The sequence below is a fragment of the Lethenteron reissneri genome, chromosome 19 (genome assembly GCF_015708825.2).
Source record: "Lethenteron reissneri isolate LAM-NWPU_2019-01 chromosome 19, ASM1570882v1, whole genome shotgun sequence".
Classification (NCBI taxonomy): Eukaryota; Metazoa; Chordata; class Hyperoartia; order Petromyzontiformes; family Petromyzontidae; genus Lethenteron; species Lethenteron reissneri.
The window spans coordinates 1,382,425-1,408,456 of NC_083797.1; the positions used below are offsets into that span (position 1 = coordinate 1,382,425).

Genomic DNA, 26,032 nt, shown 5'->3' on the forward strand with positions numbered 1-26,032 from the left:
ACACCTTTTTGCTGTTTGGCCGTGTCGGGTGGTGGAGGGCTACGACACATTTATAAATAACGCGATCTAACCCAAAAATGTTTATTATGAATAATATTGGTCGCGAAAGCCTACGTGTTAAACTGACTCCCCCAATGATTTGCCTCCTGTTTGTGCTTCAAGTCCAGCTGTGCTCGCGTTTGCCGAGGACAGAGTCCGTGGTGATCTCCGCGAGTGACTTTGTTCTGGATAATTCCCGTGGAGGGCGGCTGCATTGCTTGGGATGCGTTTGCAAATTACACAGCCAAGCAGCGTCAGAATGTTGATTACATGCACGGGTTGCAAAGCCTAAGCATGCTCCATAATACCGTTTTTTGGGGTTAGATCGCGTAAATATAAATGTGTCGTTAAACTCGCCACCACCCGACACAGCCAATTAGTAAGGTTTGTCACGTGAGCAGTACAGCACACCGGTGTGTTGGAGAGCAAATCCAGAACATTTGCAATCTGAGTACGACGTTTCGCCAGTAATTACAACTAGCTTCATCAGGCGGTAGCCAAATTTGCGGTAAGATGTGATTGGTTCACTTGTGAGCCCTTAACTTGCGAAGAAGGCCTGAGTGTGATGTTTGTTCCACATTGCTGTTAACACAACGCGTTGTCCATTAGGGGGCCGCTGTTTCCACCTCCAAGGCCCCCCCCCCCCCCCCCCCCGCTTCGTTTTACTTTTTGTTTTGCCCTTTAAACTCCGCTCGTTGTTGCAGTGCGCAGTCGTCGAATTATCCCACGACTTTGGGCTGTGTGTGACACCGAGCACTGGGGACGCCTGTGGGTTCTGACTCCATAACCAAAATCGCCGCGACACCTTGCGCTCAGCCGTGCTGTGCTTTGACTTCATAACCTCGGCTGTAATGTTTGCGACCACCTCTGAACTGGCGGATTTCTTATCCTAGATTTGAAGCTTTCGTGACTGCAAGGATTCATACTCTTAGGTTTTTTCGGTAAAGTCACGTAGGTAAAAATTACAATTTATAAAAGTAAAATAAAAATCACGACGTTTCGGAGGCAACACAAGCTTCCGTCTTCAGGTGGAACCGTCACAGCACGATTGCTGTATCAAGTGAGATAAATTCTAAGAGACCCGTCCTTGTATATATATACACAAGGATTTATCTTACTTGATACAGCTATCGTGCTATGACGGTTCCACCTGAAGACGGAAGCTTGTGTTGCCTCCGAAACGTCGTGATTTTTATTTTACTTTCATTAATTTTTATTTTTACCTACGTGACTTTACCGACAAAACCCAAAAGTTTGGATCTATTATCGCAGTCGTCGTTTCAATGAGAGTCAACAGGGGAAGCTCAGCCCCTCTGGGAGCGCAGAATTACCAATTTACCACTTCCCGCGGGTGAGTAAGGGTCTCCACGTGCAGTTACACTGCGATTTGCGTCGAAACGTGGCCCCCGCGGTTCAAATGCGTTGTCAATCAAGAAATGCGCTGAAAAACGAGCGTCTTAATGGCAAAACGCATAGCGGACAGCGCCCCCTAGTGGTAGAACAGCGCCCCCTAGTGGTAGAACAGCGCCCCCTAGTGGTGGAACAGCGCCCCCTAGTGGTCAAAACGCTTTGAATAAAAAAAAGATTTTTCTTGACACTGAATCTTCTTCCTCCTCCCCCTGCCACCCAGCTCTCTTGTCCTCCAGGTGGCCTCCTGTCCCTGGTGCAGCCTCCTCCACAGCAACTCTCTCCTACCATCTGTACAGAGACACACACAGCATACGTGTTAATACATATTAATACATCCACACAAGTGAGCGTGCGGGCTTCAATGTAATGTAAGTCCCACTTACCTTGTGTTTGCCGTGCGTGTTTATTGCATGCTCCTCCGGCGCAGAGCTGGATTCGAACCCAGCACCTCCGTGTTGCTGGACTCTGGTCCCAGCGCGCTGAGCCACCGCTGCCTCCACACAAACTTCTCATCGGCAGGCGCTCAAAGTGATCGCGCTGCGCATGCCGCAGTTGGGAAATGAGTGTGCGTGATGACGTCATCACGTAAATTGTAATGTACAAAATTTTACTTAAAACTTTCGTGACTGCAGGCATTCATATTCTTTGGTTCTTTCGGTAAAGTCACGTAGATGGAAAATAAAAAAAATAAAAAGAAGAAAAAATAAATAACACGACGTTTTTTTTATTGCAACACAAGCGGTCGTCGTCAAGCGGAGAGAAATAAAAGCAGAGACAGAATTTGAACCCGGGACCCGTGCGTGACGGGGCTGCGCGTGTTACCGCTACGCCAAGAACGCCGGTGTTGATGAAACGTTGTTCAAAGTTAAGTCTCTGTAAAAGTGAATGTTGAATTGATTGAATGATTACAATTATTTAAAAATAAAGATTGAACTTTTTTGCAATTGTTGACAAAAAACTTAAATGAAGTGCACAACTGCACTGTTCATGTAATGCGTGTGATTTAATTACATAATGTGTTAATATTAAAACATTTATTGCTGTAAAAATATGTTGTGCAAAGAAAGTTGCGGTGTCCAACTCGTATCCACATCTCTCTCTCTCTCCCGGCCTCTCTGTTTATTTGCTTTAAAGGAGGCGGACCATTGTTGACGAACGCGTTTCGTGACGTTTGTGTTATTTACAGGGACAGAACAATGTTCGCCAGCGTTCAAGAACAGTTTTAATATTATCATCGGGAGAAACAATGAATCATTAACATTGCAAAAATATTTACATGAACGGCAGAAGAAGGCTGATGCTGATGAATCTGCTGAATATAAATCTAGAATATAAATCTAGAATTTATATTCATATTGGTATTCGTGCATTTAAAAGACACGAACCTGTTGGTGTTGTTGTTGCCTGAACACTCAACAACATGACCGTTAAACCCCCGCGCAGCATTACTGCATAACACAACAACCACCGCTGTTTGCCACCACGGCCTTGTGCCAGACTAGGTGCACCTTGAGGCCACGTGAAGTGTCGAGTGGTTTGTAGAAAGTCACGGGACAGAGCCAGGCGCCATGGGTTGACTGAGATGCCAGGCAGGCCTGGTGTGCCCTCTGTTGTGCCACCTCACCGCGTTTTAACCGCCCGGCGCTCCAGTCGTTGTTGTGAGCGTCGCTCCTCTGCCCTCCGTCTGTGTGTACGAGTTTGCCTTCACGTTCTAGGAAACCGGCGAACCCGGAGGAAAATAAAATATTCACCGCGCCGGGCACGAAATCTGGAACCCACTTGCTGTACTGCCTTGTCCTGTGCGGCAATTGCTCTGTGTTTGTATTATTAATACACGCTGTTCATTAACTCTGTCTGTTGTATCCTCAAATCTTGTAACTCAATTTTTACCCACTTTCCAATGTGGTATCGACTGCAAACTTGGTATACTTATGTCATACTGATGACAATACTTAAAAAATAAATATTTTTAAACATTCTTTTTTCTATGTTATGTTTCGGCTTGGGTCTAATGTCCACGCTCAGCTGACGTTGGCTGTAAATCACCACGGTTCCTCACGTTATGGGCAAGCCTCGGGGCCACTTCCTGGAGTCGTGGAGTTCTTCCATTACTAGTACGGTACATTTCTTTAAAGCGTGTTTTTTTAAAGTTTTTTTTAAAATACAGTATTATTTTTTTTTTAACAAAGGGCCCTCTGCTCCATTGTATAAGGTGTCGCTGGCTCCAGTGCCAATTAAACCCGGATCTAAATATCCCTGTTCGACTAATCTGATCCTGTATTTACACCCCGTCCCTCACTGCACATTCCCCCGATTGCAAAGCCGCAGGGGGAGGACCTTAACCCTCTGATCTGGCAGCACCGCGCGGTGTGTTGGCGGCTGCCGCGTATTTCTAATCTCGGCGGTTGGTTGGCGGCCGCCGAAGGTTTCTAACCGAGGTGATTAGTTGGCGGCTGCCGCGGATTTCAAATCGGGGTGATGGGTTGGTGGCTGCTCCAGGTATCCAACCGAGGTGATTTATTTATTTAGCAGCATGCTTTTGACTTTCACGCAGAGCAGCAGATACACAAGAAAAATAGGCTATTGAATTAAATAAACATGCCAACGTTCTATGTGTGTGGACGTCAGCCCACGTGGGCACAGAGCCACGTGACAACCTCCTCCTCCTCCAGCACATGCAGGACAACAACAACCACCACCACCACCAGTGACGGACTTCACAGCCGGAGGCGATCTGCGACCCGCATGCCCAACGCGGCCTGCCACGCAGTCGCACGCCCCAAACCACGTGCGCGTGTGCAGTGGCACGCACACCCTGGTCAATACCTGTCAACCCCTTCTCAGTGCACTACCTTATTAGAGACCAACTCAGAACTTAGTGGTCACCCCGTGGCCGTTATCAGTCTTAACGTTCATCCTACAAAGTTCCATCACAAGGGAGAAACACAAACAAATAGACAAAACCATGCGCGTTGCTCCTGTTGAAACGGCTGTAACGCCGCATGGACCTGAAAACTCACTTTCCCTGCACAAGCATGCGGGGTGAACCGTACGGGCTTACAGCTCTGCGAAGAAGATGTCGTAGATGATCGTCGGGAGTAGGAACAGACACCGTCCATTGTTCTGCATCTTCAAGGAGCTGGCCTTCCTTGTTGTTGTTGTCGATGTCCGTGTTCACTTGGAAGCAGCGATGTTGGAGACGAAGCTAGAGACTTGTTCACTTGCGAACGCGACAGGGATTCATCTTCTTGGTTCTTTCGGTAAAGTCACGTAGAAGGGAAGTAATAAAATAATAAAAATAAAACATAATAAAATAATTCTCACGACGTTTCGGCCACAACGCAAGCAGCCGTCCTCAGGTGAACTCGTTTGACAGCTTCGGCAGAAGTGCGGCACCACGGACCCCCGTCGTGGTCACGATGCCGTGAGGTCCAGGCAACGTCTCGTTGAGACGTCGCCTGGGTGCCGTTCTCACACAAACGAAGTTATCAGTGGCAGGCGCTGGTCGCACGCTGCCGTGGCGGCATCCAGCCTGGCTCGGCGCTCAGGACGCGTCGCTGGCGGTCGCTGTGAGATGCGTTCCGGCCGGAGATTTGGGCGCACGCACTCAGCAGCAGTGCCGGGCTAAGCTCGTGCGGGGCCTGTGTAGCATGATGTTATAAAGGGGCCATAAATTGTAATAAAATAATACGTAAATATTAAAACACTAACGTTTAACTTGCATTGTAAAGTAATTGTATTTTTTCATTAGCTATACAGCCAGATAATACGACAGATCGCTAACCTTAAACACCCAGCCGTTCATTAAAGTTGAAGGCGGTATGGTACTATAGTAATAGAGCAAGTGCAGGGTCACTGAACCCGAATTGATCCGCTTGAAAGCATTTAGCGCGGGGCCCTTGAAAGTGCGGGCCCCGTACTACATATGTAGTAGCTACTCACGATAACTTGATAACTACATGTGTAGCAGCTACTCACGATAACTTGATAACTACATGTGTAGCAGCTACTCACGATAAATTGATAACTACATGTGTAGTAGCTACTCACGATAACTTGATAACTACATGTGTAGCAGCTACTTACGATAACTTGATAACTACATGTGTAGTAGCTACTCACGATAACTTGATAACTACATATGTAGTAGCTACTACCTATGTAGTAGCGACTTGTGCGACGAGGCTAACGCGGCACTGGCTCAGAAGAGAAGAGTGTCCGGTGACTCCCCGGCAACGTTGATCTCCTTCGCCGCCTCTGGGAGTCCTCCTAATTTTGTGGCAGCAAGGGGCGTTCTGACGCAATTCGGATGAAGAAAGTTGCTAGCGAGTGCCGCTACGTGGGATCCGAGGTGTTTCGAGTAGACCAGCGGGGGGGGGGGGTAGGCCATGTCGTCTAGACCAGCAGCGTCGCAGGTTTGTTCATTTGTCCAAGCGCGCTCAACGTACATGGGCGAGCGGGCGAGAGGCTCGCTGTTGGCGGCGTGCAGTCTCACGACGCCGCGTGGCCTCCGTGGCGCTCACGTGCCCTTGAAAAGAGCTTCATGGCTCGTCGGGTTTCTCCAGGATAAATACAGATTCTGATTCGAGCCGGGCGTGGTGCCGGCCACCCACCCCCTCGTGTGCCACAGTGCCGGCATTCATAGGCAGCGCTACCCCCTCACAGCACTTGGCCCCAACAATATGTTAGAGGCTACACGGGGGATGTTTGTCTTTGTAGCCGCGGGTACAACAGTTGCTCTAAGTAGCTATTAAGTAACAGGTACAAACACATTAAGGCCTTTCTCTGCGAGAGCTTGCATGGCCGTATCAGCTTGCACCGAGTCAAGTGTCAGCCAGGGCGCGACGCGATATCAAAGTGTCAAGTCCAGGCCCTGATGGATCGTAACACACGCGCACGCTTCCACAGTGATTGCCCTGCTGCTCAATGTGAACACTGGCGCTACTGCTGCTCATCTCATGCTTCCACTGCCCTCGCAGAGCCAGTGGTGGAAATTCCACATTCCTACGGCGGCGGGAGAGAACGGTGGACATGACCGCGAATTGAGCTCGTGTCGCCTGTGTTATTGTGCGCTGCGCTCGCCACTGCTCCAAATGCCTCAGAGACGAATATCTCCCGTGGTGCAACCTCAATATGAATCCTTGCAGTCACGAAAGCTTCAAATCTAGAATACCCTCTACGGGGAGGAATTCCACCTCTGAAGACGGAAGCTTGTGTTGCCTCCGAAACGTCGTGATTTTTATTTTATTTTACTTTTATTAATTTATTTTTTTTACCTACGTGACTTTACCGAAAAAAACCTAAGAATATGAATATACCTCAACAGTGTCGGGGCAAGTGCCGTGAGCGAGTAGCAGCACCTGTGAAGACCGGCACGGCACACGAGGTGGGGGGGAGCAGTCAGGCCCGGCCGCCTTTGTCTCCCCATCGCACCTGGTACTTATTGTTAAGGCTGAAACAACCCCGGGGAAGCCCGGAATTTGTTCAGATATACGTCACCGACGTTGGCTGTGATCCGGAATCGAACTCGGGTCGCCGGGTTTGTAGCACAGTGTGACAATCATTGCGCCACCGCTCCCCCACAGACTCCCTTACCCCACTGCCGGGGTAACGCAGAGGATGTGATCACAATAACTCGATAACTTGATAACTCGATAACTTGATAACTCGAGTTAACACGGTGGCGAACTCGCGGAATGAAGAGGGGTGGGGAGGAGGGTGGCGGAGGATCAGTAGGGAGGAGGTGGCAGAGAGAGGGAGGAGGTGGAGGAGAGGGAGGAGGAGGTGAGGAGGACGAGTAGAGAGGGAGGTGGAGGTGAGTGGGAGGAGAGGGGGAAGAGGAGGTGGAGTATGGGATTGAGTGTCCCTCGCGATGGAGCCTGGCTTCCCGGCACTCATCTCGAAGTGAAACTCGTGATTTTCATCCCCCCCCCCCCCCCGGGAGGGTGGCGCGCGAGGGGGCGGGAGTGACCCCCCCCCCCCCCACATCCTTTAAATGTGGAGGGACGCGGACCTCGAGCGCAGAGCGACTCCCGGAGCAGTGAGGAGGTCATAGAGGAGGTGATAGAGGAGGCGTCATACCCAGGGTCTGTTTCACCAAACAGACTCCATAGACAGAGTCCATCACCACGTATTCAGTACTCTCACTGCTGGACCGATCACCGCTGTTAGCGAGCACCTATTATTACACTCACCCCACACACTCTCTCTTTAACACCCCCACCACACTCACTCAGACTCACTCGCCCACACTTCCACACTCACAATCCACCACTCCACCCACCCATCCTCTCGCCCACTCACTCACTACCCAGATACTCGCCCACACTTCCACACTCACTCTCACCCACAACCCACCCACCCACTCACCCACCCATACTCTCACCCACTCACTCACAATCCACCCACTCACCTACCCATCCTCTCGCCAACACACTCTCCACCCAGCCACTCGCCCACACTTCCACACTCACTCTCACCCACTCGCCCACAACCCACCCACTCCACGCACCCACTCCACCCACCATGCACGTGTTACTGGACCTCGTGTTGACCGTGGGCCGCGTGCTGCGCGCCCTCCTGGCCGCGGGCTCGCGCTGGGTCGTGCGTCCTCGTCCCAAGAGCGTGGCGCAGGACCTCTGCGTCGTCACGGGCGCCGCGGGGGGCCTGGGACGCCTCTTCGCGCGCGAGCTCGCCTCGCGGGGGGCCGCCGTGGCCCTCTGGGACATCGACGGCGCCGCGGTCGAGGTGACGGCGCGCGAACTTCGCGAGTCGCTGGGGGCCCACGCCGTGGCGTTCGCGTGCGACGTGAGCCGCAGGGCCGAGGTGTACCGCGTGGCCGCGAGCGTGCGGCACGAGATGGGCCGCCACCCGACAATGCTCATCAACAACGCCGGGGTGGTGTCGGGGAGACCCCTCCTCGACTGCCCCGACCACCTCATCGAGAGGACTCTGTCCGTGAACTGCACCGCGCACTTCTGGGTGCGTGGAGGACGATGGGTCCGTGCGCGCGTGGGTGAGGGTGTGTGTGTGTGCCTGTGTATGTGTGTGAGAGTGACAGAGTGTGTGCGTGAGTGTGTGCGTATGTGTGTGAGAGTGACAGAGTGTGCGTGTGTGAGAGAGTGTGTGCGTGCGTGTGTGAGAGAGAGTGTGCGTGTGTGAGAGAGTGTGTGTGAGAGTGTGCGTATGTGAGAGAGTGTGTGTGCCTGTGTATGTGTGAGAGTGACAGAGTGTGTGTGTGAGAGAGAGTGAGAGTGTGTGCCAGTGACACGTGCTCACTGGCACACTCGCAGTGACACACTGGCAGTGACACACACTGACAGTGACACACTGACAGTGGCACGCACGTAGTAACACACTGTGACAATGACATGCACACACCGACAGAGGCACACTCACTGGCACACTTGTAGTGACACGCTGACACTGACCATGGAACAGAGACGGATCGATTCACACAGAGAACCAAAGATCCACAACATCTTACAGACTCACATAGAGACCCACAGACCCACCCAGTTTTACAGACTCACACAGAGACCCACAGACCCACACAGTCTTACAGACTCACACAGAGACCCACACAGTCTTACAGACTCACACAGAGACCCACCACCCATCACAAAATCCATGGCCAATCATCCCAGCATAGCCGGATCCTCCTGATAAGGAGTCGTGAGACTTCTCGGCGATGTCTTCCTGGGTTGAATCAAGGGCACACTCCAACTACCACCGACCACGGCGAGGGTTGCGTTGCTCTTAGTCGAAGTTGTGGAGGAGGCGAGCGGCAGGCGAGGCGCTAATCCTCCTCCTGAGCGCGCCCTCGTGACGGGGATCAGCTCGCATCGTGACTCGGATCGACGGAGACCGGCTTATCCCCTCACTCGTGGTGCTCGCTAATTGGCCCACCAGCCCCACCACCCCCACCCCCATCCACCACCACCCCTCCACCTCGTCGCTTAATCAAGCGAGGCGAGCGTGCGCGCGAGAGAGTGAATTGGTACCGCGCACGTGACCGTGAGGGGCTGTTGGGACGACGATGCAAGATCCCGAAATCACGTGGCTCTGTGAACTCCTCGTTTGGCGACCAAATGGCTTCTCTCCGCGACCGATTGACCTCTCCCGCTCTCACACAATGACCCCTCTCCTTGACCTCTCTCACGACGACCCCTCTCCTTGACCTCTCTCACAATGACCACTCTCCTTGACCTCTCACACGATGACCCGTCTCCTTGACCTCTCTCACAATGACCCCTCTCCTTGAGCTAATGACCTCTCTCCCTCTCTCTGACCGGTTGACCTCAGACGGTCAAGGCCTTCCTGCCGGACATGGTGGAGAAGAACCATGGACACATCGTGACCATCGCCAGCGCCCTGGGCCTCTTCAGCACCGCGGGGGTGGAGGCAAGCGAGCTCACACAGACAAAGGCCCCCCCCCCCCCACCCCCGTATAGCCTCGGCAGGCCGTTGGGGCAAGTGCTGCTTGTGGAAGGCCGCCACGGCGCACGAGGGGGGCGTGGTGTGGTCAGAACCGCACCACGCCCGGTCGCCTTTGTCTCCCCGGTACTGTGCCCACACTTTACACGTTACACCAGCTAGTCACTTGAGGCTGAGTCGACCTAGCGGAGGCCCAGGACCTGTTCGGCTTATGGTCACTGGTGATGGTGGCTGTATGCGGGAATCGCCGGCTTGTTCGTAGCGCAGTGCGCTAAGCACTGCGCCACCGCTCCCCACACTCATTAAAGACAAAGATCCACCGTATAGGCCACTCGAAGCTATTCGGACAAGTGCTACTCTATCCTGGTCTCTTTGATTTTCACCGCGTTAAACATTTCTCACTCACTCGCTCACCCACTCACCCACTCACTCACTCACCCACTCACTCACTCACCCACTCACTCACCGACTCACTCACTCACCGACTCACTCACTCACCCACCCACTCACTCACCCACTCACTCACCCACCCATTCACCCACTCACTCACTCACCCACTCACTCACTCACTCGCCCACTCACCCATCCACTCAATCGGGGGTTGGCAACCTGCGGCTCTTTAAGGACTGCTGCTTGGTGACGTCGCTTATCGGTGACCCCACCGTCTCGTATTCACCACACAGTGGCATTGCGCCTCTTGAAATATTGAGGGTTTTTTACCGACTTCAAAAACCATCTTATTATTCTCGTTGCCGACCCCTGCACCAAATGAACACAGGTCGCTCTTGCGAATGGCAACCCCCTATCCTGGCCACTTGAGTCCTCAACCTCGCCTACACAGAATCAACACGGATGAACGCGCACGCGTCTTGAATTAGCATGACCGTGATGATGATGATCGTGATGATGATGATCGTGATGATGATGATGACCGCGTGATTACGATTAGGATCGTGATGATGATGATGATCGTGATGATGATGATGACCGCGTGATTACGATTAGGATCGTGATGATGGCGACCGTGATGATGATGATCGTGATGATGATGATGACCGCGTGATTACGATTAGGATCGTGATGATGATGATCGTGATGATGATGATCGTGATGATGATGATGACCGCGTGATTACGATTAGGATCGTGATGATGATGATCGTGATGATGATGATCGTGATGATGATGATGACCGCGTGATTACGATTAGGATCGTGATGATAATCGTGATGACCGTGATAATGATGATGACCGTGATGATGATGAACGTGATGATGGCGATGGCGAAGACGTCATACCAGGTGATGATGTTGCACTGACGCGTCCCACCCGCTCCCAACAGGACTACTGCGCCAGTAAGTTCGGGGCTGTCGGCTTCCACGAGTCTCTGGCGCACGAGATCAAGGCGATGGGCAAGGGCGGCGTGAAGACCACGCTGGTGTGCCCATACCTGGTGGACACGGGCATGTTCAGGGGCTGCCACATCCGGTGAGGGGCCAACGCAGCGGCGATTGTGGGGCCCACTTGGGGCCCACCTGGGGCCCACTTGGGATCCACTTGGGGCCCACTTGGGATCCACTTGGGGCCCACTTGGGGCCCACCTGGGACCCACCTGGGACCCACCTGGGACCCACCTGGGACCCACCTGGGACCCACCTGGGACCCACCTGGGACCCACCTGGGACCCACCTGGGACCCACCTGGTCACACAAATGCGGGGAGGGGGGCGAGGAGCGAGTGGGGTGCGGCGCCACGGGCAGAAGGAGGTGTTTGACTCCAGGGGGAGGTGGTTGAATAGAGGGAGGAGGTGTACAGGTAGAGGCGGTTGTGTCCACGTGTGCCTCCCAGTGTCCCCACGCCCACCAGTGTCCCCATGTGCCACCCCGTGTCCCTGTGTGCCACCCCTTGTCCCCATGTGTCTCCCCGTGTCCCCACGGTGTCTCCGTGCGATTCAGCCGTGAGATCGAGTCTCTGCTGCTGCCGCCGCTGCGGCCGGAGCGCTGTGTGAGCGAGGCGGTGCGCGCCATCCTCACGGACCAGCCCCTCATCTGCATCCCTCGCCTCATGTACCTCGTGGTGTTCCTCAAGAGGTGGGCCTCCACCCTCTCCATCCTCTACCAACCTCACCCTCCACCCTCAGGCTCTAGCACCCTCATCCTCCACCCTCATCCTCCACCCCATCCTCCACCCTCCTCACCCTCTCCATCCTCTACCAACCTCATCCTCCACCCTCATCCTCCACTCTCCTCCTCATCCTCCACCCTCCTCACCATCCACCCTCTCCATCCTCACCCTCCACCCTCATCCTCCACCCTCATCCTCATCCTCCACCCCATCCTCCACCCTCCTCCTCATCCTCCACCCAGCTCATCTTTTCGGGGCACCGCATCCTCCCATCCCTAACCCGTACATCCCTCCACGATCCCAATCACCCATCCCTCCACCCCTTTGTAACCTCCACTTCATGCCTCCAATGCAACATTTCTAACCTTTAACCCCCCCCCCCCCCCACACAGTCTATTCCGATCATCGCAATCATGGCGATCACCATGGTAACGCTGATCGTCAATTAGGAGCCACATGTAGCAGAGCGGGTCCTTGCTGATAAACATCTGGCAGTTCACCAGCATTGACTCAAGCAAGCAATGCATGTCAACACCGCTCCAGAGCTTTGCTTGTCCTGAACCAATGCTGCTGACGGTAAAGACTCCCAGACGGCCGTGGGGCCTATGGGTTGTGTAGAGAAGTGTGGGGCCTATGGGTTGTGTAGAGAAGTGTGGGGCCTATGGGTTGTGTAGAGAAGTGTGGGGCCTATGGGCTGTGTAGAGAAGTGTGGGGCCTATGGGTTGTGTAGAGAAGTGTGGGGCCTATGGGTTGTGTAGAGAAGTGTGGGGCCTATGGGCTGTGTAGAGATGTGTGGGGCCTATGGGTTGTGTGGAGAAGTGTGGGGCCTATGGGTTGTGTAGAGAAGTGTGGGGCCTATGGGTTGTGTAGAGAAGTGTGGGGCCTATGGGCTGTGTAGAGAAGTGTGGGGCCTATGGGTTGTGTAGAGAAGTGTGGGGCCTATGGGCTGTGTAGAGAAGTGTGGGGCCTATGGGCTGTGTAGAGATGTGTGGGGCCTATGGGCTGTGTAGAGAAGCGTGGGGCCTATGGGCTGTGTAGAGAAGTGTGGGGCCTATGGGCTGTGTAGAGAAGTGTGGGGCCTATGGGTTGTGTAGAGATGTGTGGGGCCTATGGGCTGTGTAGAGAAGCGTGGGGCCTATGGGCTGTGTAGAGAAGTGTGGGGCCTATGGGCTGTGTAGAGAAGTGTAGGGTCTATGGGTTGTGTAGAGAAGTGTGGGGCCTATGGGCTGTGTAGAGATGTGTGGGGCCTATGGGTTGTGTGGAGAAGTGTGGGGCCTATGGGTTGTGTAGAGAAGTGTGGGGTCTATGGGTTGTGTAGAGATGTGTGGGGCCTATGGGCTGTGTAGAGATGTGTGGGGCCTATGGGCTGTGTAGAGAAGCGTGGGGCCTATGGGTTGTGTGGAGAAGTGTGGGGCCTATGGGTTGTGTAAAGATGTGTGGGGCCTATGGGCTGTGTAGAGAAGCGTGGGGCCTATGGGTGGTGTGGAGAAGCGTGGGGCCTATGGGCTGTGTGGAGAAGTGTGGGGCCTATGGGCTGTGTGGAAGACGCTGTTGTAGCTTCGTGTGGAGAGACGGAGATGAGCAGCAGCAGCAGCAGGCGCGTTGGCCGCTTATCTATCACGGTCAGGATGATGTCAGCAGGAATGAGGTGACCATGATGATGACCGTGATGATGATGACCCAGATAATGACCACGATGATGATGCTGACCACGATGATGATTATGACTACGATGGTGACATGATAATCATAACCATGATGCTGATAGCACGAACCGTGGACCACGAATAACATCACCACGCTGCCCCCCTCCCCTCCCTCCCGCCACGCACCACCGCGCCAGCTTCCTGCCCTCCGAAGCCCTCTCGTCGCTCTACCGCTTCCTGGGCGCCGACCGCTGCATGTACCCCTTCCTGGAGGCGCAGAGGCAGCTGCAGAGCAGCCAGGGAGGCGGCGACAACGAGAGCGGCGGCGGTGGTGGAGCAAATCCCGCGCCAGCGAGCGAGCAGAAGTGAAGCCCAGCACCCCCACCGCGCCTGTGAAGAGGTCGTGCGCGCTGTCCAACGCCGTCGCCGTTCCAGAGTGACGGCGAATCGGAGAGCGAGGACAGCTCGAGCCCCAACACGAACAACACTCGCCAGGCTCGGCCACCCCCTCCTGCCCCCCCCCAGTGCCAAGTTTAGTCGCTGCGTCTTACTCACGCCAAGCGAGCTGCAGCGCGTCGCGCCAATGACGCCGTACGTGTGTCTGTCTGTGTGTGTCTGTGTGTGTCTGTCTGTGTGTCTGTCTGTGTGTGTGTCTGTCTGTCTGTGTGTGTCTGTGTGTGTATCTGTCTGTGTGTGTGTCTGTGTGTGTCTGTGTGTGTCTGTCTGTGTGTGTGTGTCTGTCTGTGTGTCTGTGTGTGTCTGTGTCTGTCTGTGTGTGTGTCTGTCTGTGTGTCTGTGTGTGTCTGTGTGTGTGTCTGTGTGTGTGTGTGTCTGTGTGTGTCTGTCTGTGTGTGTGTGTGTCTGTCTGTGTGTCTGTGTGTGTCTGTGTCTGTCTGTGTGTGTGTCTGTCTGTGTGTCTGTGTGTGTCTGTGTGTGTGTCTGTGTGTGTGTGTCTGTGTGTGTGTCTGTGTGTCTGTCTGTGTGTGTCTGTCTGTGTGTGTGTCTGTGTCTGTCTGTGTGTGTGTCTGTCTGTGTGTCTGTGTGTGTCTGTGTGTGTGTCTGTGTGTCTGTCTGTGTGTGTCTGTCTGTGTGTGTCTGTCTGTGTGTGTGTCTGTGTGTGTCTGTGTCTGTCTGTGTGTGTATCTGTCTGTGTGTGTGTCTGTGTGTGTGTCTGTCTGTGTGTGTCTGTCTGTGTGTGTGTCTGTGTGTGTGTGTCTGTCTGTGTCTGTGTATCTGTCTGTGTGTGTCTGTGTGTCTGTCTGTCTGTGTCTGTATGTCTGTGTCTGTGTGTGTGTCTGTGTGTCTGTCTGTGTGTGTCTGTGTGTGTCTGTGTGTCTGTCTGTCTGTGTCTGTATGTCTGTGTCTGTGTGTGTGTCTTTGTGTGTCTGTCTGTGTGTGTCTGTGTGTCTGTCTGTGTAGCCTTGACAAATGAGTAGCTGGTGCGGTGTGTAAACGTCGCCACTCGAGAGACGTGTCGGCCTTCACAGGTGCTACTCGCGAAAAGCACTTTCCTCAACAGTATGTTGAGGCTATATGGGGGAATCTTTGTCTTTGTAGCCTTGAACGGTGAAGGATGTAATATGTGACGTTTCGGGCGTTGGCCCTTGTTCAAGACGCGTACGTAGAGCGCCCGGGGGAGAGACGGAGAGGATGGTCGCAGTTGGAGACTGCGCTTCGCACGCGCCTTGATGGGGGGGGGGGGCTGACGAGAGAGTTAAAGATGACACACGCCTTGTCTGGCGACCACGTGTTACGCTGCCTTCTGAGGAGTTGCACTGAGTACCAGATACGCCCCTTCAGTATCACTACGAATAAACTCACGTGCGTTCAGTCTGCCTCGTGGGTACTCACATGTTGGCCCCTCCCCCTCTCCACCCCCTGCCCCTCCCCCTTTCACTACCCCCTGCCCCTCCCCCTCTCCACCCCCTGCCCCTCCCCCTTTCACTACCCCCTGCCCCTCCCCCTCTCCACCCCCTGCCCCACCCCCTCCCCCACCCCTCCTCCACCCCCACTCCTCCCCCTCCTCCACCCCCTCCCCCCTCCTCCACCCCCACTCCTCCCCCGCCCCCGTGGATGGCCACACCTGATCCACGTGTATCCGAGTGTGACCCAGCGCTGTGTGGAGACAGCAGCAGCAGCGAGGGTTGGTGAATCACTTAAAGATTGTTTCGAAACTCCCTTCCCTTGGATGGAGGCGTCGTGGAGGAACCGTACCCTGGCTCGCGAGGAGAAGGCAGTACAGCAAGTGGACTAATCTCCATCCGTGTCCATCCGTATGGGGGTTGGGATAGAGCGTGGGTTGTCTCCGTGTGCTCCGGTCTCCTCCTCCTCCCCACGTGATTAATAATCACGACTCGTCGGTAATCGGCTGACAACATCTTACAAACAAACACCTCAATGGGGCAGCAGCGGCAGGACTCTCCTGGCAGTGAGTCATGTGACTCAGTAGCGTGGCTCTCTGAATAAAAATATATATATTACGTGGATGGGTTTTGTGTGCATCCATCATATTCACCATGGAGATATAAAAGGATGGCAAGTTACCATTCTTGGCTGTTTTAATCGAAAGGAGACCAGATGGCTCAATGGGACACTGTCTACAGGAAAGCCACCCATACGGATGCATATCTTAAACCTGACTCCCACCACCATCCTTCCCAGAAGAATTCCCTCATCTAAACTCTACACCATAGAGCTCGATGTATTTCCGACCATCATCACCTAGCCAGTGAACTGGAACACGTACACCACGCCCGCAAGATGAATGGATATTCAGACTACACAATCCGTAAAGCTATCGCCCCAACCTTGGTAAAGAACCATCTGAGGACCCAATCAAAACCATCACCTTACCATACATACAGGGGTCACTAAAATATTTCCAAAATCATGAGCAAACACAAGATCCAGGTACGGTTCAACACAGTACATACAATTCCTGATCGGATCCCATCTGTGAAGGATGTGATCCCTGACATGCAATACCCCGGCGTCTACAAACTAAGCTGTGTTTGCGGCAGTAGTTACATTGGGGAAACTAAGCGACATGTCTCGGACCGTGTTCGTGAGCATAAGGTAGATCTGAAATACGGTAGGACCAATACCTCGGCCGTGGCTGATCATTGTTTTAATGCGGTGGGCTCGCACGAAATAGATTTTTCTAAGACGAAGGTACTTTGCAAACCCACTGGCTATCAACAAAGATTCGTTCATGAAGCCATCCATATATATAGACAGACACAATTTCAATCAAGAAGATGGGTATAAACTGAGCAATCATTGGAAGGACGTTCTCAACCAGTTTAAGTCATAGCTGGCTGTGATGTTCCCATCCTACGACCTTCCGATGTTCGTTGTTATTTTCGACTCTCTGATTTGACATTAACAGGTAAAAAATGTCACCCTAACACAGCCACCTTGCTCACCGAGCTCGAGGTTTTTTCTGCTTTGCGATCTCCCATTAACATGCTAATCTCTCACATTAACATAGCCACCTCAGGGCGACCGTGTGGAGGCCGCTTAACGATTTTACATTAACACGCTAATTTTTACTGGGCAGCCCTTTGATTGGTGGGAAAACCCACCACTGTCGCGGTCACTGCCCACCACTCACATTATCATTGGCTGCTGACATTTGGGCTATGCCCATTTCAAACCTTTATCAACAGTTTATCTTTAGAAGCTAACCCCCTCTTCCTGATGACGAACGCTTGTGTTGCGATCGAAACGTCGTAGTTCTTTGTTATTTCCTTTAAACCTATCTACGTGACTTTACCGAAAGACCCAAAGAACATTTTGTGTACATGTTAATGTGTATATAGGATGTGTGTATATGGACTATGTGAACACACACACACACTGCAAAACTGGGGTGGGGGGACATACAAACACCAAAGACAAAGATCCCCCATATAGCCTTAACAGACCCAGACTCACACACAGAGACCCATAGACACAAAGAGACCCATAGACACACACAAAGACCCATGACACAGAAACCCAGAGATATACACAGAAATCCAGAGACTCACAGAGAAACCCAGAGACACACATAGAGAGAACCAGGCTCACACAGAGAGACCCATAGACTCAGACAGAGAGAACCAGGCTGACACAGAGAGACCCATGGACACACACACAGAGAGACCCATAGACTCAGACAGAGAGACCCAGAGACACACAGAGAGAGAACCAGGCTCACACAGAGACCCATAGACACACATACAGAGACCCAGAGACTCACACAGAGAGACCCAGAGACACACAGAGACCGAGAGACTCATATAGAGAGACCCATAGACACACACAGAGATCCAGAGACTCACAGAGAGACCCATAGACTCAGACAGAGAGAACCAGACTCACACGGAGAGACCCACAGACTCGTATACAGCGTAGAGCTCCCTCTGGTGGAGGCCTCTCCCACCAGCAGCAGCACAAGCGACAAATCGCGGTGCTGCACCTTCACGGGGCCTCGGCCAGGGCCCTGCCACGGGAACGTGGAGTGGCGCCAGTGCGCCGTTGCCACGGCTTCCTCTCACCGGCGGCGTCGTTGTTGGGGTCGCGATGAAGGCCGGGCAGGCCGGGCAGGCCGGGCCGGGCTGGGCTGGGCCCTGCAGGCCGGGCAGGCCGGGCAGCGACGCCGGCCTCCTCCTCCTGCTGCTGCAGCCCCGAGGCAGCTCCACCGCGAACGACTCCGCGCGCACACAAAGACAAAGGGCCCCCACCCACCCGGGTAGCCTCGCCAGAGTGTTGGGGCCAAGTCGCTGTGAGCGAGCTGCGCCTACGAAGAAGGCCGGCGCTGCGTGTGGCGCACGAGGGGGCCGGTGGGGGGCCGGTGGGTGGCCGGTGGGGGGCCGGTGGGGGGCCAGCACCACGCCCGGCACCTCGAATTGAATCGCAGCTGACGGCATGGACAGACACGGGGCCTGTTTATTCCGTGCTGCGTATCACCGTGCTGCGTTTTGTGTCGAATCAGGACCCACAAAAAATAAGCTAAATAACTCTGTGCTTTGCCTGCAAAGATTAAACAAATTGCTTAGTTTTATTTGTATATATTTATTAAAGTAATTTGTTTACCTTTCTTACACTTTGCACTCCTATGGCGTTGTTTGCATTGTCGTGGCGACGTTCTGACTCCGTGCCCATACTGAGCATCTGTGAAGAAGCGCTTTGGAGCTCGTCGGATTGCTCCAGCATGGACACAATGTCACGATATCTGGCAAAGAGAAAGGGCGAGGTGGGGTGGTGGTGGTGGGGTGGTGGTGGGGTGGTGGGGGTGGTGGTGGTGGTGGTGGTGGGGTGGTGGTGGTGGGGTGGTGGTGGTGGGGTGGTGGTGGTGGTGGTGGGGTGGTGGTGGGGTGGTGGAGTGGTGGTGGTGGGGTGGTGATGGTGGGGTGGTGGTGGTGGTGGTGGGGTGGTGGTGGTGGGGTGGTGGTGGTGGTGGGGTGGTGGTGGTGGGGTGGTGGTGGTGGGGTGGGGGTGGTGGTGTGGTGGTGGGGTGGTGGTGGTGGGGTGGTGGTGGGGTGGTGGTGGTGGGGTGGTGGTGGGGTGGTCCTGCCTTGCCGAGGGACTGCTGCGTTGTTCTCTTGCTGGGGCCTGGGACTGTTTTTTGTTGTTGCTGCCTCCCCCAAGCTTACATTTAGTGTAGCGTTGTAAAAAAAAATCGACAGTACTCTACGTACTTACGCAATGTATACTTTTATTTAATTTATCTTTTATTATGTTTTATTATTTTATTATTTCCCTTCTACGTGACTTTACCGAAAGAACCAAGAATATGAATCCCTGCAGTCACGAAAGCTTTAAATCGAAAAAAATACAATGTATACTGATTTTATCATTTTATTTTTCGTGACTTACCTTTTCTCTATGTTGCACTCCCTATCGTGTGTTGGTATTGCATGTTCTTGTTGTTGGTGTAACTTGTTGACCCGCCCCTACTGGACACCTGTGGAAAACACCTCCAGAGCTCACGGGATTCGTCCTCTGGTCTAAATAAAGATGCTGATTCTGAACATCTGGCTGCTCACCACCATTGATTTAAAGAATATCCCGACTGCTGGTGAAACACCGGATGTCGAAACCGGTCCAGAGTTCTCTCGGCTTGTGTTGAACCAACTGCTGACACGATGCGACTCCCAGAAGGTCGGCTGATGGGATGTGTAAATTTAAAAAAATCAATATTCTTACTTTGTATGTGGAGGGACAGCTGTGGGAAGGGGGAGATCTGCTTATCAGCGTTTGAATGATCTGTCCCCAACCGTTGCAGGACATTGCTGTTGGTGATTGTAATAATTCAGCAGTTGGGGGGCTAAGCAGGTGGGGGGCTCGCCCCCCCCCCCCCCTTCAGTCCCGGCTGACCTTCGGGAGGTCTGCACCGTGCGGGGTTAACGAGGTCACCGCCCACCCTGCCAGCGCTCCCCCACGCGTCTCGCCCACTCACCCCTCTCACGCTCCTAAGATGAGGGGTTGTACCCCCCCCCCCCACCCGCGAGTGTTGTTAGTGGAGCTCCTCTTAAGGTCAGAAGGGTTCAAGAGGGGGTGCGTGGTGGGGTCAAACCACGCACGGCCGCTTTTGTCTTCCCAGTGCTCATGTTTTTTTTACACCGCACCAGGTGCTATTTTTAAGGCTGAGTCAACCTAGGGGGTAGGTACAATTAAGACCGGTTCGTTCAGATATTTGTTCATGATTTTGGCCGTGAGTCGGGAATTGAACTCGGCTCACCGGGGTTCGAAGCGCTAACCACTGCGCCACCACTCCTAACACACGCACCCTCGGTACTGCCTCCCTCCCCCCGCCGCCTCCTTCCCCCATCCTTCTCGTGACGTCACCACCCACAGCTGGTGGCGGGGGGAGGGGGGTCCCTGGCCCCCCACGGTCAGCCCCCTCCCCCTCATTGTAAAAGCTCCATCCCTCACAGAGGCGGTCAGTCTCCTGGAGACACAGACAGAGGAGACACAGAGACACAGACAGAGGAGGCACCGAGAGAGGAGACACCGAGAGAGGAGACACCGAGAGACACAGAGACACCGAGAGAGGGGACATAGAGACGAAACACAGAGACACAGACAGAGGAGACACCGAGAGAGGGGACACAGAGAGACACAGAGACACCGAGAGAGGAGACACCGAGAGAGGAGACACAGAGAGACACAGAGACACCGAGAGAGGGGACACAGAGACGAGACGCAGAGACACAGACAGAGGAGACACCGAGAGAGGGGACACAGAGACGAGACGCAGAGACACCGAGAGAGGAGACACCGAGAGAGGAGACACCGAGAGAGGGGACACAGAGGAGACACAGAGACACAGACAGAGGAGACACCGAGAGAGGAGACACAGAGACACCGACAGAGGAGACACCGAGAGAGGAGACACCGAGAGAAGAGACATAGAGACGAGACAGAGAGAGACACACGCGCTCCACACTCTCCCCCGTCTCTCCTCTCTTCATCGCTCCAGCCAGGGGTTGGTGGAACACGGCGGGACGGGCGCTGTGGGGGAAGCAACGATGCGAGCGGCTGGGGAGGCGCTGGGTCCGGCGGGGAACCCTTTGACCCCCGAGGAGTCCCCCGAGACCCCGAGCGAGGAGGAGAGCCCCGTGCTGCCGCTCCACCAGCTGGGCAGCGTGGGCTGCTGCTACAGCCGCCTGCGGCAGCTGCTGCCCGGCATCTCGCGGGAGCAGCTGCTGGGCGAGGCGGAGCTCCTGCGCCGCGTGATCGACCACATCGCGGCGCTGCAGCTGGCGCTGCACGGCGAGCCAGAGCAGCAGCAGCACCAGCAGCAGCAGCAGCACCAGCATCAGAACCAGCAGCACCAGCAGCACCAGCAGCAGCATCAACAGCAGCAGTAACAGCAGCAACATCATCAGCAGTAGCAGGATCAGTAGCACCAGAAGCACCAGCATCAGCACCAGCATCAGCACCAGCAGCAGCATCAACAGCAGCATCAACAGCAGCATCAGCACCAGCATCAGCAGCACCAGCAGCAGCATCAGCACCAGCATCAGCACCAGCATCAGCACCAGCAGCATCAACAGCAGCAGCAACAGCAGCATCAACAGCAGCTTCAGCACCGTCAGCAGAACCATCAGCAGCAGCAACAACAATAACAGCAGCAGCAGGACCAGTATCTACAGCAACAAAAGCAGCAGCAGCAGCTGATGCAACTCCAGCAGCAGAAGCAGCTGCGGTTACAGAACCACAGCACAGACAGGTGTGTGTGTGCGTTCGTGTGTGTGCGTGTGTGTGCGTGCGTGTGTGTGCGTGTGTGCGTGTGTGTGTGCGCGTGTGTGTGCGTGTGGGTGTGTGCGTGCGTGTGTGTGCGTGTGTGTGCGTGCGTGCGTGTGTGTGCGTGTGTGTGTGCGCGTGTGTGTGCGTGTGTTTGTGTGCGTGCGTGTGTGTGCGTGTGTGTGAAGGTGTGTGCGTGGAGGTGTGTGTGTGAAAGTGTGTGTGCGTGTAAAGGTGTGTGTGTGTGTCTAGGTGTGTCTAGGTGTGCATGTGGAGAACGGTAATGCTGCAGTTAGCACGCTGAGCTGCGAACCCGGCGACCCGAGTTTGATACCCGCTCGCCGCCATCACCAGTGACGATTATTTTAACCGGTCCTGGGCCTCCCCTAGGTCGACTCAGCCTCAAATGAGTACCTGCTGCGGTGTGTAAAACATCGCCACTGGGGAGACAAAGGTGGCCGGGCGTGGTGCTGACCACCCACCCCCTCGTGTGCCGGGCCGGCTATCATAGGTGCTACCACTCGCTAACAGCACTTGCCCCAACAGCCTGTTAAGACTATTCGGAGGATATTTGTCTTTGTGTTCACGCGCGCACCTGTGTTGTGCAAACGGCAGGTGAGCGTGGACCAAGCATGACACCGGGCTTCTGATGATGGTGTGGCACCAGACATCGGACACACACACACCGCATCACGTGGTGTGGCACGAGATGACATCGGACACACACACACACCGCATCACGTGGTGTGGAACCAGATGACATCGGACACACACACCGCATCACGTGGTGTGGCACGAGATGACATCGGACACACACACACCGCATCACGTGGTGTGGCACGAGTTGACATCGGACACACACACACCGCATCACGTGGTGTGGCACGAGATAACATCGGAGACACACACACCGCATCACGTGGTGTGGCACCAGATGACATCGGACACACACACACCGCATCACGTGGTGTGGCAGGAGTTGACATCGGACACACACACACCGCATCACGTGGGGTGGCACGAGATGGCATCGGAGACGCACGCAGCACGTGCAGGGATTGAATGGACCTCAGCTAAATAAAGTTTTGTGTTTTACAGACCGTGTCTCATTGTCGCTTTCATTTATGACGCAGCACTCCCCCGGCTCCACCTTCATCTTAAACCCCTAGTAGGAGATGGGCGAAGATGTAATGGGGTGAAAGGAGCGAGAAGGAGAGGAGGAGGTGATGATGATGATGAGGTTAGAATGAGGGGAAATGTTGGGATGACGGTGACAGATATCTGTGAATAAGAGCTGCATATCTCATCGGATTCCAGCCTAAATAAAAATTCTGATTCTGATGGAATGCCGGTAAGAAGAGGAGTGAGGAGGCTTGGTGATGATAGAATATGCGACGATGGTGGTGGTGATGATGATGGTGGTGGTGGTGATGATGCTCGTCAGAGCGAGAGAAGAGGAGATAGTAAAATGAGAATTGTTGAAACTATGACGATCATGGGATGTGGGGAGGCTCGGTGATGAGGATGTCAGAATGAGAATTTCGACGAAGACTGGAGGAGGAATCCGATGAGCTATGAAGCGCTTTGTCACAGATGTCCACTAGGGGCACGGGGTCAGCAACAACTGGGGATGATGGCGATGCTGGGGGGCTGGGGAAGGCGCGAGAGAAGCTGATGATGATGCTGGGAGAGGCAGGGGGAGGGGTTGGAGGGAGGGGGTGTTGGGGGGGGTGTTGGGGGAGGGTGGAGGGGTTGGAGGGGGGGGTGCCCTTGGTTTGGTCACAGACCCCAAGGTCACACAGGGTCTCGTTATCCGCGCGTCCGTGACTATTTTAAGTGTCGATCAAATCAAGGTTTCTGCTTAAATACATCCCGTACTCTATACATAGACGAAAATACAAAGATGCCCCGTATAGCCTTTCACAGCCTCTCGAGACAAGTGCCGTGAGCGAGAACCTCACGTTCAAGGCCGACTGGGCACACGAAGAGCGGGTGACCAGCACCAGTGCCGATGTTTAGCACACACCGCGCCAGGCACTCATTTGAGGCCGAGTCGATCTACGGGGAGGCCCACGGCCGGTTCAAATATTCGCCACTGTTATTGGTGGTGAGCGGGAATCGTCGCCGAATTCGTAGCGCAGTGCGCTCACCATTGCGCCACCGCTCCCCACAGAAATATAAACAAGGCTGACGCCGCAGCTGTGCTGGCTTCACGCCACGAGCGGGGAGCTTTGTCTCACCTGACAATACAATTTGGACCTTCAAATAAACACTCTCTCGCTCTCCGGCTCTCGAACACAGCCCGCGGGATCATTCAACATGAACGCAAACTCACCACAAGCAGGTTGCTTGCCTGTACACATCGGGCAGTTGACAAGCATTTATTCAAGCGAGATGGATACTGTCGATGAGTTCACTGTGTGTCAAAACCAGTCCTTGCAGATGTTTACAGAAACCCTAACACTGCTGATGAGTCACTGCGTGTCATAACCGGTCCAGAGTGTTGCTTGTATTGAGTCAATGATGCTGCACCCACGCACGCCCAAGTGGTGCGGTTGATGGGACGCGTAAAAAGACACCTTTTGTTTGGTAACGGAGAGGGAGGGTGTGTTGGGGGAGTCGTGACTGATGAGATAGTTTGAGAAATAACGAGCGGCTCACCTCGTCACCTGCCTTCGCTCTCCTCTCTCCCTGAGGTCCGCGACCTCAGTCACGGCTACACTCAGGCTCGGCTCTGGCTCAAGCTGTGCGTGGCTCAAAGCCACGCACAGCTTGAGTCGGCTCTGAGCCAGTGCCGGATGATCCTAGTAGCACATGTGTAGTAGCTACATGTGTAGTAGCTACTACACATGTAGCTACTACACATGTGCTACTAGGATCATGTGTAGTAGCTACTACACATGTAGTAGCTACTGCACATGTAGTAGCTACTACACGTGTAGCTACACATGTAGTAGCTACTACAGCTACTACATATGTAGTAGCTACTACATGTGTAGTAGCTACGGGCCCCGCACTTTCAAGGGCCCCGCGCTAAATGCTTTCAAGCTGTCAATTCCGGTTCAGTGATTCTACACTTGCTCTATTACTATAGTACTATACCAACTTCAACTTTTATGAACGACCGGGTGTTTAAGGTTAGCGATTTGTCGTATTATCTGGCTGTATAGCAAATGAAAAAATACAATTACTTTACTATGCATGTTAAGAATTTGTGTTTTAATATTTATGTGTTTTTTATTTATTTAAGGCCCCTTTATAGCATATGTTACAGGCCCCGCGCTAGCTTAATCCGGCACTGCTCTGAGCCATGGTCCCAGCCCGGAGGCTCAAGACCCTGAGTCTCTGTGAGTCTCCGTGAGTCTCTGTGAGTCGCCATGTCTCCCTGCACAGCCTCTGTACTTCTCCCTCTCCGCTTTCACCAACATCTCACCTCTCCCTCCACTCCCCTCCTCCTCCTCCTGCCTCCAATCCGCCCCCCTCTTCAATCCCTCCCAGTGGTCTCCCTCCCCTCCTCCCCCCTTCCTCCTCCTCCTCTCTCCCCCCTCCTCCCCCCTCCCCCCTCCTCCTCCCTCCTTCCCCCTCTTCCTCCTCCCCCCTCCTCCTCCCTCCTCCTCCTCCCCCCTCCTCCCCCCTCCCCCCTCCTCCTCCCTCCTCCCCTCTCCTCCTCCCTCCTCCTCCCTCCTCCTCCCTCCTCCTCCTCCTCCTCCCTCCTCCCCCTCCTTCCTCCTCCCCCTCCCCACTGTATTCATCGGGGGTCGATGCGGTTTAATTGTTTAATAGCAGCGATGAGCAATGCCATGATGGGTGGTGGGGGAGGGGGGAGAGGGGCACGGGGGGGGGGGGAGTTTGAGTCTCGGCTGCGACTCTCCCACCCCCTGCTGGACGGGTTTATATTGAACAACGAAAACTCGACACTTGATGTAAACGTGAACACAGTTACACGTGAACACAGTTACACGTGAACACAGTTACACGTGAACACCCCTACACGTGAACACAGTTACACGTGAACACAGTTACACGTGAACACACCTACACGTGAATTAGTTACACGTGAACACAGTTACACGTGAACACACCTACACGTGAACAGTTACACGTGAACACAGTTACACGTGAACACATCTCAACGGGAACACA

At 54.0% G+C, this 26,032-nt stretch overlaps 2 protein-coding genes across 2 annotated transcripts; both read left to right on the top strand.

Annotated features, from left to right (window-relative positions):
- The first annotated feature begins 7,487 nt into the window (after positions 1-7,487).
- Positions 7,488-14,484, top strand: LOC133344126 (retinol dehydrogenase 10-like). The gene is made up of 5 exons (XM_061554112.1): positions 7,488-8,430; positions 9,754-9,852; positions 11,227-11,372; positions 11,840-11,974; positions 13,852-14,484. The coding sequence occupies exons 1-5, from the start codon at positions 7,975-7,977 to the stop codon at positions 14,021-14,023; spliced, it is 1,008 nt and encodes a 335-aa protein (XP_061410096.1). The 5' UTR covers positions 7,488-7,974; the 3' UTR covers positions 14,024-14,484.
- A 6,120-nt stretch (positions 14,485-20,604) lies between these two features.
- On the top strand, positions 20,605-22,927 carry LOC133344140 (hairy/enhancer-of-split related with YRPW motif protein-like). Its single transcript, XM_061554141.1, has 2 exons — positions 20,605-21,875; positions 22,505-22,927. Exon 1 carries the CDS (start codon positions 21,172-21,174, stop codon positions 21,511-21,513), a length of 342 nt encoding a protein of 113 aa, XP_061410125.1. The 5' UTR covers positions 20,605-21,171; the 3' UTR covers positions 21,514-21,875; positions 22,505-22,927.
- The last annotated feature ends 3,105 nt before the right edge of the window (positions 22,928-26,032 follow it).